Raw genomic sequence first — 12,980 nt, 5'->3', positions numbered from 1 at the left:
TAATTTATGGCGGCAGCAAGACAGTGATAATTAAAAATTGATGAGAGCTTTTTGGATGAGCTAGTACATTAAGGCAATAGAGAGTATACCATACTCAACTGCCTACCGTTCTCAAGTTGTGATGGTTACACATTCAACCCTCAAGCAGTGGAATGTCTTAGAACAGTTAAATTTAGCGGGAACACCAGTTCTTAGACAGTCCTTTTCCTTGGGAGTGGTCAGGCAATGGAGTTTAATGGGGAGGACTATAGGGTCCTGCTGTAGAGCAGTCTACTTTGGATAACATGAGGGCAAAAGCCATGTTTTCAAGCGTGCTGGCCAAAACGGGGATGCTGTTAACTGGGGGTGATTCAGCATCTTTAGACTGCTTTGTAATTGGGGGTATGAACTCTTCACAGCTTTGCATGCAGTAGTCTCCCTAACTCACTACTCTGCTAGGCTAGCAACAGCCATTAGAATCCTCTAACAACTTTAAGACTCTAAACACCAACTTATGTCACTTTAGGAAATGTATTCATACTAAAAGTAAATAAGTGAGCTATTCTGAACTAGGCTCCTCACCCTGTTTGAATGGGCAAAACCAGATACTGTAAATTAAGTACTGATTCTACACGGTTGAGGATTTTAAAAAATGAGGAGGCAGGAAATCCCAGGTTACAACCATTCCCACCCTTATCACAGTCTTTGGAGGACTTAGCTGAACAAAGCTCTGGTATTGTTTAGTATTAAAAGGAAGAGAAACTCCACTAACTCCGTTTCCCTCAATTTATTTTGTGGGACTGTGCTTGAAGTTTAAACAGCCTACTTCAACTATTTATAATCTTTGCCTAGGCAATAGCTACCAATTATAACAATGGCTGTCTTGCAGCCACTGAAGTTCATGCGTAACATGTGCTTTTGGGTTACAAAAGGGCAGCAGGTATTTCAGAACTTGCTGCATAGGGTATGTCTTCATTTAGACACTTAGCAAACTGAATTTTTTCTCCAATTTGTTTATAGTGGCTATTTGGTTACTCACCCTACAAAAATGGCTATCCTTATTGTCAGACCATCTGCCCTGTCTACATGCCAAATCTTTCAGTAAATATCATTGGGAGGGATGGGCAGGAAGTGTGCTGCCCAGTCACCAAAGCAGCTGGTAAACCCTCAATATTTTTCAAAAAAAGGTATTGAATCAGATAGTTTGTGGACTAGCCACCTGGTAAGCTTAATTGGTTCAAAATCACAGTACTTCAAAAACTAAAACTGAAAACCTCACATTTGATTCAATTTTAAAGCAGCGGAAGTCTGCCTCCCTTCCACCATCTCCCCCAACCCAACCAATTTAGTTTTGCTCTTTGGTAGAGCTCGTCTGTGAAACATTTTTCCCTGGAGTGATTTTTAAAAATTAGTCTGGAAGTACAAATTCATGGAGTCCTTTGAACATGTTGTTAGATCCTTACCTATTTAATAGAAGTAAACCCTAAATATTTTCTTGTACTCTTTGCTTTTAAATGAGAAGCCAGTGATGAGAGAGACATGCTGTTGTAGAAGAACTTTCTCATTCCTTCTCTCAGCCACACTCAGATACACTGAGACAATACAAAAAATTACTCACATTTTACCTTCCTGCTTTACTTTTTAATGCAACTTGTGGTGCCTTCTAATTACCTGCCATAGCACCCCACTTCTATAGGCTCTACACAATACAATACATTTTATCTAGTGTTAGATCACATTTAATATGTTGGCATTCCAATTCCCCACTCAGAAGTATTTTACAAGGAGGGTCACTTTCTAGTCTATTTTGTATATGCGAAAATTGTGCTCATTTGAAAGCAAAGCATACTGGCAACATCACAAAATCATGGCAGGTGGTGAGTTCCCAGTCAACAACTCAATAACTTTTTAGAGGATCAGTAAGTGCTATACAATTTTTGCAACTCTTTTAGACAGTGACACCATTTTCACAATTCCCCGTGCACGCCCTACCTGATGCACACAGCCTGTTTTCTGGTGTCGAACACTGAATTTTTCTGACTAGCAAAGAGTGCTTTTGCTTATGGTGAAATTTGTAAGACACACCACGAAATGCATTCTGCTGGCCTCAAACAGCAAGTGTTGCCACTTTTCCATGTAGTGCTGGAATTTGAGCATCTTCTCCCTATCCCCCTCACCTTCCAAAGCCTGCTTGATTATTTACTAGCAACACAAATAATGTTGCACGTTTCCCTGGTTTTATTTTTAAAAAAATAGCCTCCACCCCTTTCTCCTCACACATTAGCTTATTATCAGTCAGTCAGTCACACCATTGCTTGCTTTGTGCAAGTAATACACCACATAACATTCTCTTTACTCATATCTCCACTTTAGCAGATGCATGGTCTCTGATGTAAATACAAAGTAGTATAAAGAAGCAAGATTCAATTAAGACAGAGACCTAACAAAGTACCCCCTTTTTAGTTTATCATGATATCCAAATTATTTATCTTTCCCCTCCTCCCCCCATACAAACAATAGTTTTTTCTCCTTCCAAGGTAGGAGGGAACATCTCTCCTACATTTTCTAGCCTGATTGTATTAAGATGAGGGCGCTTTTAGATCTTCCATGATGCCATATCAGGAATATTAGTTCCAGCACAGAGGCTTCCCTGAAAACTCAAGTTCTCTGGAGAAGAACAAAAACCCAAACAAGACAACTTTGTTTCTGTGCATGGCCAGGTTTGAATTTAGTGGTAAATCAGCCATTTTCAGATCAAATATTCGTATTGGTTCTCACAGTTTAGAGGTGAAGTCTAGCAGGCACACTTTTTCTCCTCTGGCTTTGCTGAATCTAGCTTCCCCGAGCTTCCTCCATTGGCTGTGTCAGATACTTGTGTCTTGTCAACACATTGTTCCATGCGCTTCATTATCAAGTCCAGGAGCATTTCCACAGCTTTATCCACATTTTGCCCAGTGGCTGCACTTGTTTCAAAGTATGGTATGCTAGTATGTAGGATATGAAAAAAATTAAAAAGCTCATTAGAAAGGGCTTAAAATGAGAGATAGGCCCCAGAGCAAAACTCTTGATCCAAATACCCTGAACAATTTTCTTGGTGGAGGAATAGGGAATTTTGGAATTCAACTTTGGCTGGCCTTTATTGCATTAAGTGGGCTGAACAAACCCCCAGAGGGTTAACATAGAGGGTTGGGGGAATGGGTATTAATATCAAGGTAAGTTTTGCATCTTGAACCAACTGCCAGTTTTAACTAACTTGAAAGTTCTGGCTTCAAACCAGAATGGCAGCATTTGCTTAAACTACAGCTGAGAGAAACAGGCCTTCATAAAAAATTTACTTTTTCCAAGGTTCTGTAAAGAAGAACTGCAGTGCCGTCTCATAGAGAGATGGAACAGGAAACAGAGACGTATTGACAATCACTGTTTAGTGCATTCAGGAGCATTTCCAGTTAAGTTTCTATAGTCACCCTCCCTCAATATTTGGCAACATGGATTTCCAGGCTTCAGAACTGAAGTATCTGCAAATTTGAAGTATTTCATACTTTTATTCACAGGCAGTCCATTTTATGTCACCAGAAGTTTCCGGGTGGAAAGTGAAGACTGTCTGCATCTACAGTAACTCTCAAGGAACATGGAAAATGCCATATCTCCAATAGAAGCATTTATCTGAAGGAAAAAGGTGCAATAACTACCTACTAGACAGTTATGGAGAAGGCAACCCATAATGGGATAGAATTAAATTTTTCCTGTGGGGAGCAAGAGGGTTTTAATTTCTATTTGAAGGTTTTGTTTTTGGATTCTATTTAATGTAGCTGTGGACAGTATGAACTTTGCCTCGGATATCCTGTGTCCGTGAGTTCCACAGGTAGATTCCTGCTTTACAGATTTAAAATTGTTGCCTTTTGATTTTAATGGAACGCATACGGAGAACAGGTAAGTAGGAGTGGCCACAAGGATTTTTAAAATATATACACACACCTTCTTATCTAATCTTTTCAGAGAGGAGTTTAGTCTCTTCATAGGGAAGTTTTCCCATGTTTCTGATCATTGTTGTCTACCTCACAAATCCCTCTATTTCTTCTGTATCCTTTTTGAGATGAATGACCAGAATTGAACACAGCATTCTGGGGCGGGGGGCACACCATTAGTTTATGTTACAGCAGTATATTTTCAGTATTGCTTTCTTCTCGTTCTCTATGCATTCTAGTATTTTGCATCAGCCGTCAAACAGCAACAGCAAGCAGAAGTTCTCATTGAGTGGTCACCCATTATTACCAGTTCACTTTTGAGTTGTTACAGTCCATTTAGAGTGCAGCAGTATGTAGGAGTAGTTCAAATTATCCCTTTCAATGTGAATGAACTTGCATTTCAGAACATGTAATTCCTCCTGCCGTCGAATCATTAATTAAACAGTGCCGCCCTATTATGGAATACTGAGTTACACTACTCTTCACATTTTGCTATAAAGTATACTATTCAGTCTTACTTCATTTTCTGTCTGAGATCCAGGATTGTCACGAGTAACAAACTGTCACTCTGACCACTTAGTTTCCTTAATAATCTCTTTTGAAGGACTTTTTCAAAATACCTTTGTCAAAATGTCGGGGCAACTGGTTCTCTACTGTTTTGTAGACAAGCATAGAATCCTTAGAGATTATGCACAGTTTTCCTTTACAGAAGCCAAGCTGCATTATACAATCATGTTCTAGGTGGTTTACAACGCTACTGCTTTTGATTAGAGTTTCAACCAGTTTACCTGATTGTGAAGTAAGCAACACTGATCTAAAATATGAACAATGCTTTTTCAAAAAAATCAAGATAGGTACAACATTTTGCTACTCCCTAGTCCTTTGAATGAGTGGCTATTTCAAAGAGATTGTCTATTTATGCACGCAGCTTAAATCCAACCTGGAATTCAGAAGAATGATCATTTTACTTGTTAGAAAAAGCAACAGAACTAGAGGGCAATTTGCTCCAGTGCCCCCACTTTTGACCCCTCAAATCTTTAATATCTCATTGATCTCCCCCAAATACTCTTATGCAAGTTGATGCAGCCCTTTCACTTCTCTGCAATCCTCTGCAGTGTCCTTACTCCTTAATTGACTAAACACAATTCTTAGGCTTTCTACTTCTCATGTATCTAAATAAGAATTTTTTGTCTGATTGCTTGTTGTAGTCCCTCAGCTTTCCTCATCAAATTCTCTGTGAATAGCCACATTAAGCCCTAGTGAATCAGATCGGGGTGGGGGGGGAAATGACACTTTATCTATTTAATGAGATAAACTCAGAAAATAGCACTGAGTGTAACAGGCAGTTCAAACAATGTAAGCGTTAGTTTTAATAAATGTTCATACTATGAATTCCCAAAATTGTAACCAAATTTACTGTAATTAGAAGAGGGCATTTCTTGTATTAAGCATTGCTCATTTAAAATAATAATAAAAAATTACAGGGCATGATTATGCAAAATTTGACGATTCTAAATTGTCCAATAGAAAAGGAGTTGAGGCCATCAGTGTGTTACACTCTCCACTTGTAAGATCTTGTAGACACTAGGTGCAATCATGACGGGTAGAGCATGTTACCAGTTTCTTTAGCCATGCAGTCCTTCTCACAGTGAGTTTTAGGGCATATGCTTTTGACATTTTTTGTCTTAGTTCTCAGGACTAACCAGCTGAATTAGAATATAGCTCTATAGTAATTATATTTTGTTTAAGCATCACTACGCTATAACACGATTCATCTTCTACAGTGTTATCTAACTTGTCAAACTTTGAAACATGTGGACCACAAATTTCAAAGTGTGACAGGGTGGGCAGCACTGTAGAAGATTTTGCACACCAGACTAATTTCTATAGCATATCAATGTTTGTAAATCTCTAACCAATCTAACTGGTTCCCCAAATTTCAAAGCTGCATGGTGGCAATTTAGGTTTTAAGAACATTACACTGATGTAGAGATCAGCTGGAGTAATTTTCCATCACCGTTTACTTACCCATATTTATCTGCAAGGTCTCGTGCTTGTCTCTCATTGACTTCCCTCTGATCTGATAAGTCAGCCTTGTTACCAAGTAATACTATATCGGGATTCTCACAATATGCATTGGCTTGCAGTTGACCTAAAAAAAAACAAACCTAGAGTAAAAAGTATTGAAATGCCACTAAGGGCCAAGATTTTTTGTTTAAAAAAAAATGAATTCTTGTACCATATGGACTTTTCATAATACATTGGCTCATTAAAGTAATTTTCTACAGGGGAAAATGGAACAGATGTGATTAGGAATTTATTTCCAGTGAACTATTCACTTCCCCTCCATACAACCTAGAAAAAGAGGAGAATCAAATGCAAAGATGTGTTCTACATACAGTACTTCAGTCTACAAATAATAGACATCAGTACATTTTGGTTAGGTTTCCTTTAGTACGGACAGACATTTTCCTATTCAAAGAGACCCATTAGGAGATCACAGAAATAAATTCCAAATGCTTTTCACAAGCAGTTATTTAGAAATTTGAGGCCAAATCTTCAGCTGGGATAGAACTATGTAGATCCAATGATTGCAATATTTAAGTAATTTCCTTACGCTTATCTTTTCTTACCTCAAAAATTGGGGGGAAGAAAAGATGAGTAGCTGCAGTATATATTATGTGGAAGAAATTTAGAGGAGCAGTGTGGCAAAGGAACCACTGAAGCAGATAGATTCCAATGCATTAACTTTTCCGTAGCCAAATAGCGGACTGAAGTGGGAGCATGGCAATTGTTATTTCTATCAATAAAGCTATAGCTTGCTATGAAGGGATTTATTTGTATTCCCATATTGCCTTTCACAGTGTTCTTCTTGTACACACAGGCCAGAATACTCCCAACTAGCACGCAGAAGTTAGTTTACTAACAAACCGCAAGTTTGAATTATACAGAACCTGAAATTAAGTCTGGTCACCTTTTGCATGTTGTTTTTTCCTCCACTAGAATAGCTTAACCAGTACTGGACAAGAACACACACCCACACCTCCCTATCTTTTAAACACCTTTATTTTAAATCAGGATTATCCATGCTCTCTAGCAATTTTGTTTTAACCTCGCTTCAGGTTATCTCACATGTTGCTTCTGCATCAGATATTGCTGCCTTGCAAAATAAAATAAATAAAAAATAAACCCCTCAATTGAAATATGCATAAAATACACATATTTCTCATTTTGTTTGGTAGGCTGTGTTTAAAATCTGATGAAACACCTAACCAAACCTTAGGCACTGGACTGTATTAAAGACCAATAAATATCCTTTATACAAATAAAAATACAAGTAGAAAAATCAGAACAATGCAACACGGCCCAAATAGTGATAATACAAAATGTAACAGTCCATAAACAGTACATAAGATCATAATAAGCACATATATGGTATGATTGATTTGATTTTACAAGTCCCCAAAATTGACCACCACAAACCTCTTCACACAACCTCCAACCCGTCCCAGAAAAGGCCAGAGGAATAGATGTGCTTTGCAGAATGCTCTGAAGTTAACAAGTTTATGTAATTTTCCAGAGCTGGGACTTCAGAGCCCACCTACCCAAGCCATAGGTTTATGACCACCTGAAAAATATTGGACCACCTCTTTGAAATTAACATTATGTAAATGAAGACATGTAATATACAGTAACCTAAAAACCACAAGAAGCTGCTAGTTATCGGATACATGCAAGCTGTTCTGTTTTACTTACTCATCCAGTTTCTGACATTTAAGAAGCTCTGTTGACTGGTGAGATCAAACATTAATAAAAAGCCCATGGCATCTCTGAAAAATGCTGTAGTGAGACTTCGAAATCTGAAGGAAGGAACAAATAAGCAGCTCTGTTAACACAGACTGACCTCTAAAATTACTAGGTAATCATTTTTAGTGAATGACTTACTGGAGCAAAAAAACCCAAACAGACAACCATCCATCAAAGGGGAGATACAAAAAAAGCTTTACTGAATCTCTTTTGCAACAGGCCGTTTTAAAAAAATAAAATCCAAACCCAGAGAAGTTGCACAATTTATCAGCCAAATGTTTTCATAATAGTCAAAAGCCTGTGGCCCTCCTTTTGGCTAGATTTATCATAGCTATCAGTAGTTACTTATCAAGGTGGGTGTAATTTACCAGAGAATGCTTAGATGTGTGAGAAGGTTACGTTGTCAGTGATACATTGCTAGTTCAAATTCTCTGTCCTTTGGACTAGCCTAAAAATTAACATGTTGCTTTTTAATCACAAGAATACAGATGCATTGAGTGCATCCCTAATCACTGGGACACAAAATTGGTTCAATTGATGAACATAAGAAGAGTATTGTGAGGAAACGTTTACTTGATGGATAACCACCACCTAATATGGCAGAGATGAAAGAAGTATCTGGCCATTTAATCATAGTTTAGAATAAAAACAGTTTACTGGGAAGCTCATCTACAGAGGCCCTGATTTACCTGTAGTTGACAAGCTGAGCTCAATGAAACTTGAGTAATCTCTGAATGCACAAAGCCATGGACCCAGCACCCAAAATATAGCCCCAGTTTGCTGCCACAGGACCACAAGCCAGAGTCTCAAATAAATTAGGAAACCAAACACATTAAACTTTCCTACAGAGCTAGAAAACAGAAAATGGAATTCGGCGCTCTGTCTTAAACCACCACATAATCTGGCACATCTATCAGTAGCAGATGTGGTAAATAAGATACCCCAGGGCACATGCATCAAAATTAGAACAAACTACTGCTGCAGAAGAGAGCCACACACGCATGAGGTTTCCCAATGACAAGTTAGCTGCAAGAGTGCTACCATAAGATCTCTTTTGTAGAAGTGATGCCTTTGACAACCACATTTAGCCATACTGTATAAAAGAGACAATGGGACAGATTCAAACTAGAAAAATGGGTGTGTCTTAATAGAGGCCAATTTTAATATAGCACCACAGTAAGTGTGTTTGCTATCTACAAAAAGTATGAAGACAAGGTCCCTACCTTGAGGAACTTATAATTTAGACACAACACAGACTATGGACACAGGGATAGGTGCTTTAGCTGTGATATTTAGCATGCATCCAGTTCCTCGTTTGCCAGTCATTTATTTTGTGACCTCTCTCAGGGGAGGTCTAGGGTACAGAGCCTACGAGGTTCAGGAGGGCTTGAAAGAGAAGCATGGAAACATGGTGGTTCAAACCAAAATTAGTCTTTCCAGGTGTGGAAGCCACACAAAGGTGACAAAGGCTCAGACAATGCAGTTGCACTTGTTTTCCTCTATCCATTGAATTTTGTTCTATCCATTGAATTTTGCTGTAAGCAATTTTCCTTCAGTGCTTTCAGGTTCCCTTTAGAAGCATGAAGACAGCTTGTACTCATGGTTTCCCCTTCTCCATTTAATGAGTTGTTTTAGGCTGTTTCCCACTCCAGTGCCTCAATATTGTTTCCTGTTTCATGACTGATTTCCCTTCCCCTGCCCACTTCCTGTCTCTAGGCACAGCCAATATTTAATCAAGAGTAGGCCAAGTCATATACTGTATGCTAACAAACCACCATGAACTTTACTGCTACTCCAGAGTAGCTGGGGGAAGCTTACAAAAGAAGTGAATACAGTATTTCAGTATGATCACAGCAAAGCAGCAACAGTTTAAAATTATCCTTCAGGAACAAGAGATGGATTTTTGTTGGTTGTCAAAACCAAAATCTGTGACAGAAGATCAGTGTTTTTTTCTGACTCACCGGTCTAAATTTTAGAAAAGTTAATAGAATTCTGATTAACTGGATATGAGATGCTGAACTCTGTACATTACCTTTCCTGCCCAGCAGTGTCCCAAAGCTGTAGATGGACCTTAAAGGTTTTTCCTGGAGATCCATTTGGTCCTCTGCTATTGTATATCTGACAAACACAGAGTAGAAACAAAGAAGTAGTCTTTTGCTTAATTTATTAATGTATTTCCCATTACTAAAATTTCGCCCTTAGCACATAGTGCTGTACTAAAACAAAAAATTCTTCAAAAACAAATGGAGAATAAGTTGGTTTATTAACTATAGCTTATACTTGCTACAGAGATTCACATTCACTAATATTCCACTTCAAAGGGCCTCTTACAAAACAATATTTCAAAACCGGAAAACCAATACTGTCTTCTGAAGATGATTGAGTATACTTAATACTGCCATTTAGATCCCGATTCTGCTCATCTCAGTATACAAGTTGTGCTGAAATCACTTCCTAGATTTAATTTCTTTAATATGGCCTGCTGTGCATTAAAGACCTGCTTTTTGCAAAATGCTCCATTCTGGCTATGGTTAATGCTTCCAAAACACTTCGCAATGCCATGCAAGCACTTTACATACACTAGTGAGTTTAGGGCACTTCCCTTTGAGTTAGGCAAGTATAAACATCCAAGGTTAGAGGACAAGTCAGTTGTAAAACTAGGAATAGAGCCCAGATTTCCTGATTTCCGATCCTATGCTTTATTATGATTGCTATTGTGCTTCAAGCAAACGAAGAGCATTCTTATCTGAAGGCAGAACTTTTTTTCTACATTGTGCAATAAAAAAAATATCCATTTTTGTCAAGGTCTGTGGACATGCACAATAGTTCTGTTCTATTAAAACAGTGGCAATGAATGTTAGTACACATGAAAGGAATCAGGTTGACAGCACGGAAGATTGTTATCTTCCATTTAACATTAAGGAAGAAATACACCACAGTACAAGCTAGCACACACTGTTCTACACGTGTAGAACTGTAGCCTGAAAGGGTCACCTATAGAGGCATGAAGATAGTTCAGTCTACAGCCACATTACTAAAGTGAGTCAAAGAAGTCAATAGTTTGTGCTATAGACACCTTGGGAGGCAGTATTTACAGGGGTTGGCAACCTTCGACACGTGGCCCATCAGCGAAATCCGCTGGTGGGCCACGAGACATTTTGTTTACATTGACCATCCGCAGGCACGGCCCCTGCAGCTCCCATTGGCCGCGGTTCCATTCCTGGCCAATGGGAGCTGTAGGAAGAGGCATGGGCTGCAGGGATGTGCTGGCTGCCATTTCCCGCAGCTCCCATTGGCCGGGAACAGTGAACCGCGGCCACTGGGAGCTGCGGGGGACCGTGCTTGCATACGTTCAACGTAAACTAAATGTCTTGTGGCCTGCCGGCGGATCACCCACATGGGTCACGTGCTGAAGGTTGCCAACCCCAGATCTAGTTGACTGAGCATTGGGCAGGAGTATCAACACATGGGTTCTACTTCCAGTTCTACCATTTACCTGGTGTGTGATCTTGGGCAAGATACTATCGTTGTGCTCTTTCCCCTTCCATTCTTTTTCTGTCACCTTATTTCTTTAGGCTGCAAACTAATTTGTGGCAGAGGCGGTCTCTGTAATGTGTTTGTACATCAGCTAGCTAGCACAGTGGGCCCCACTGGAGGCCTTTTGTGCTAATGTAATGTAAATACATAATACCCCACTAGGATACCAGGCAGCCATCTGAGGGCAACAGCTTCTCCCCCACTCCCTTCTAATTTTGACTGGACTCAAGCCAGAAACTAAAGCAGAAAAGGCATTCTTAACACACCTTAAACCTTTCAGGAAGAGGAACTGTATACATTTACGTAAAGCACGTTCTCAACACTATTGGAAACTAGAAGAAGTGAAGACATTGATGACTTTAGAAACTTACCACACGTTTTTCCCGAAAGTCTATTCCTACTGTTGTGATGAATTTTGGGTTGAATTTGTTGTCTGTGTATCTGTAAAGGAATGTTGTCTTCCCAACCCCAGAATCCCCCAGGGCTAGGAGTTTGATCAGATAGTCATAGTCCCCATCAGTCATAGTGCTGATCTTTATGAACCTGCAGAGAGAGGAAGAACTGGTTTTAAAACAGTGATAAACATAAGAACATCCAGACTGAGTCTGACTAATGGTCCAACTACCCCAGTATCTTGTTTCTGACAGTGGCCAAATGCTTCAGAGAGAATGAACAGAACAGGGCAATTTTGAGTGATCCATCCCCTGTTGTCCAGTCCCAGCTTTTAACAATCAGAGAATCAGGGACTCCCAGAACTTGGGGTTGCATCCCTGACCATCTTGGCTAATAGCCACTGATGGACCTATCTTCTATGATAGAGGTGGGCAAACTACAGCCCGCGGGACCCTCCTGCCCAGGCCCTGAGCTCCTGCCCTGGGAGGCTAGCCCCCGGCCCCTACCCTGCTGTACCCCCTCCCCCACAGCCTCAGCTCGCCCCACCGCCGGCGCAATGCTCTGGGCGGATGGCTATGAGCTCCTGGAGCAGCGCAGCTGCAGAGCCCAGCCTGACCCGGTGCTCTGTGCTGCACAGTGGCGTGGATGGCTCCAGCCGGGCAGCACGGCTGCCTGTCCTGGTGCAGCCGCGCTGCCAGCCACCAGTGCTCCAGGCAGTGCAGTAAGGAGGCAGGGAGGGTTGGATAGAGGGCGGGGAAGTTCGGGGTGGTAATCGGGGCAGGGGTGTGGATAGGGGTTGGGGCGGTCAGAGGGTGGGGAACAAGGGGGTTGAATGGGGCAGGGGTTCCAGGGGTGGTCAGGGACAGGGAGAAGGGGTGGTTGTATGGGGCAGGGGTTCTGGGGGGTGGGGGCGGCAAGTCAGGAATGAGAGAAGGGGTTGGATGGGGGGCAGTCAGGGACAGGAGTTCCCGGGGCTGTCGGGAGACAGGTAGCAGGGAGGTGGATGGGGCAGGGGTCCCGGGGGGGGCCCTGTCAGGGAACAGTGGGGTTGGATGCGACAGGAGTCCGGGGGAGGAGGGGGGCATCAGGGGGTGAGAAGCAGTGGGGGATAGGGGGAGGGGGCCGGGCCATGCCTGGCTGTTTGGGGAGGCACAGCCTCCCCTAACCAGCCCTCCATACAATTTCCGAAACCCGATGTGGCCCTCAGGCCAAAAAGTTTGCCCACTCCTGCTCTGTGAAGTTGTCTAATTCTTTAAATGCCAGAAGTATAACTGGGTTCAACAAATGAATTCTTATTAT

The 12,980-nt window shown here is 41.0% G+C and overlaps 1 protein-coding gene across 1 annotated transcript; it reads right to left on the bottom strand.

Moving 5' to 3' along the window:
- Positions 1-2,773: 2,773 nt before the first annotated feature.
- RAB27B (RAB27B, member RAS oncogene family) lies at positions 2,774-11,812 on the bottom strand. The gene is made up of 5 exons (XM_065406752.1): positions 11,660-11,812; positions 9,784-9,869; positions 7,701-7,804; positions 5,973-6,096; positions 2,774-2,963 (listed from the first exon to the last, which is right to left on the bottom strand). Exons 1-5 carry the CDS (start codon positions 11,810-11,812, stop codon positions 2,774-2,776), a joined length of 657 nt encoding a protein of 218 aa, XP_065262824.1.
- Between the last annotated feature and the right edge of the window lie 1,168 nt (positions 11,813-12,980).

This window comes from Emys orbicularis, chromosome 6 (genome assembly GCF_028017835.1).
Source record: "Emys orbicularis isolate rEmyOrb1 chromosome 6, rEmyOrb1.hap1, whole genome shotgun sequence".
Taxonomy (NCBI): Eukaryota; Metazoa; Chordata; order Testudines; family Emydidae; genus Emys; species Emys orbicularis.
The sequence above is the reverse complement of the archived record's forward strand: the minus strand, read 5'-3'. Positions and strand labels throughout refer to the sequence as shown.

What these genes read in the sequence shown, in the direction of transcription:
- RAB27B (XM_065406752.1), bottom strand. Translation starts at nt 11,812, where the DNA reads ATGACTGATGGGGACTATGACTATCTGATCAAACTCCTAGCCCTGGGG. An exon ending in ACTTTCGGGAAAAACGTGTG is followed by an intron (nt 9,870 to 11,659) that starts GTAAGTTTCTAA and finishes TGTGTTTGTCAG; the next exon opens with ATATACAATAGCAGAGGACC. An exon ending in GACACTGCTGGGCAGGAAAG is followed by an intron (nt 7,805 to 9,783) that starts GTAATGTACAGA and finishes TCCTTCCTTCAG; the next exon opens with ATTTCGAAGTCTCACTACAG.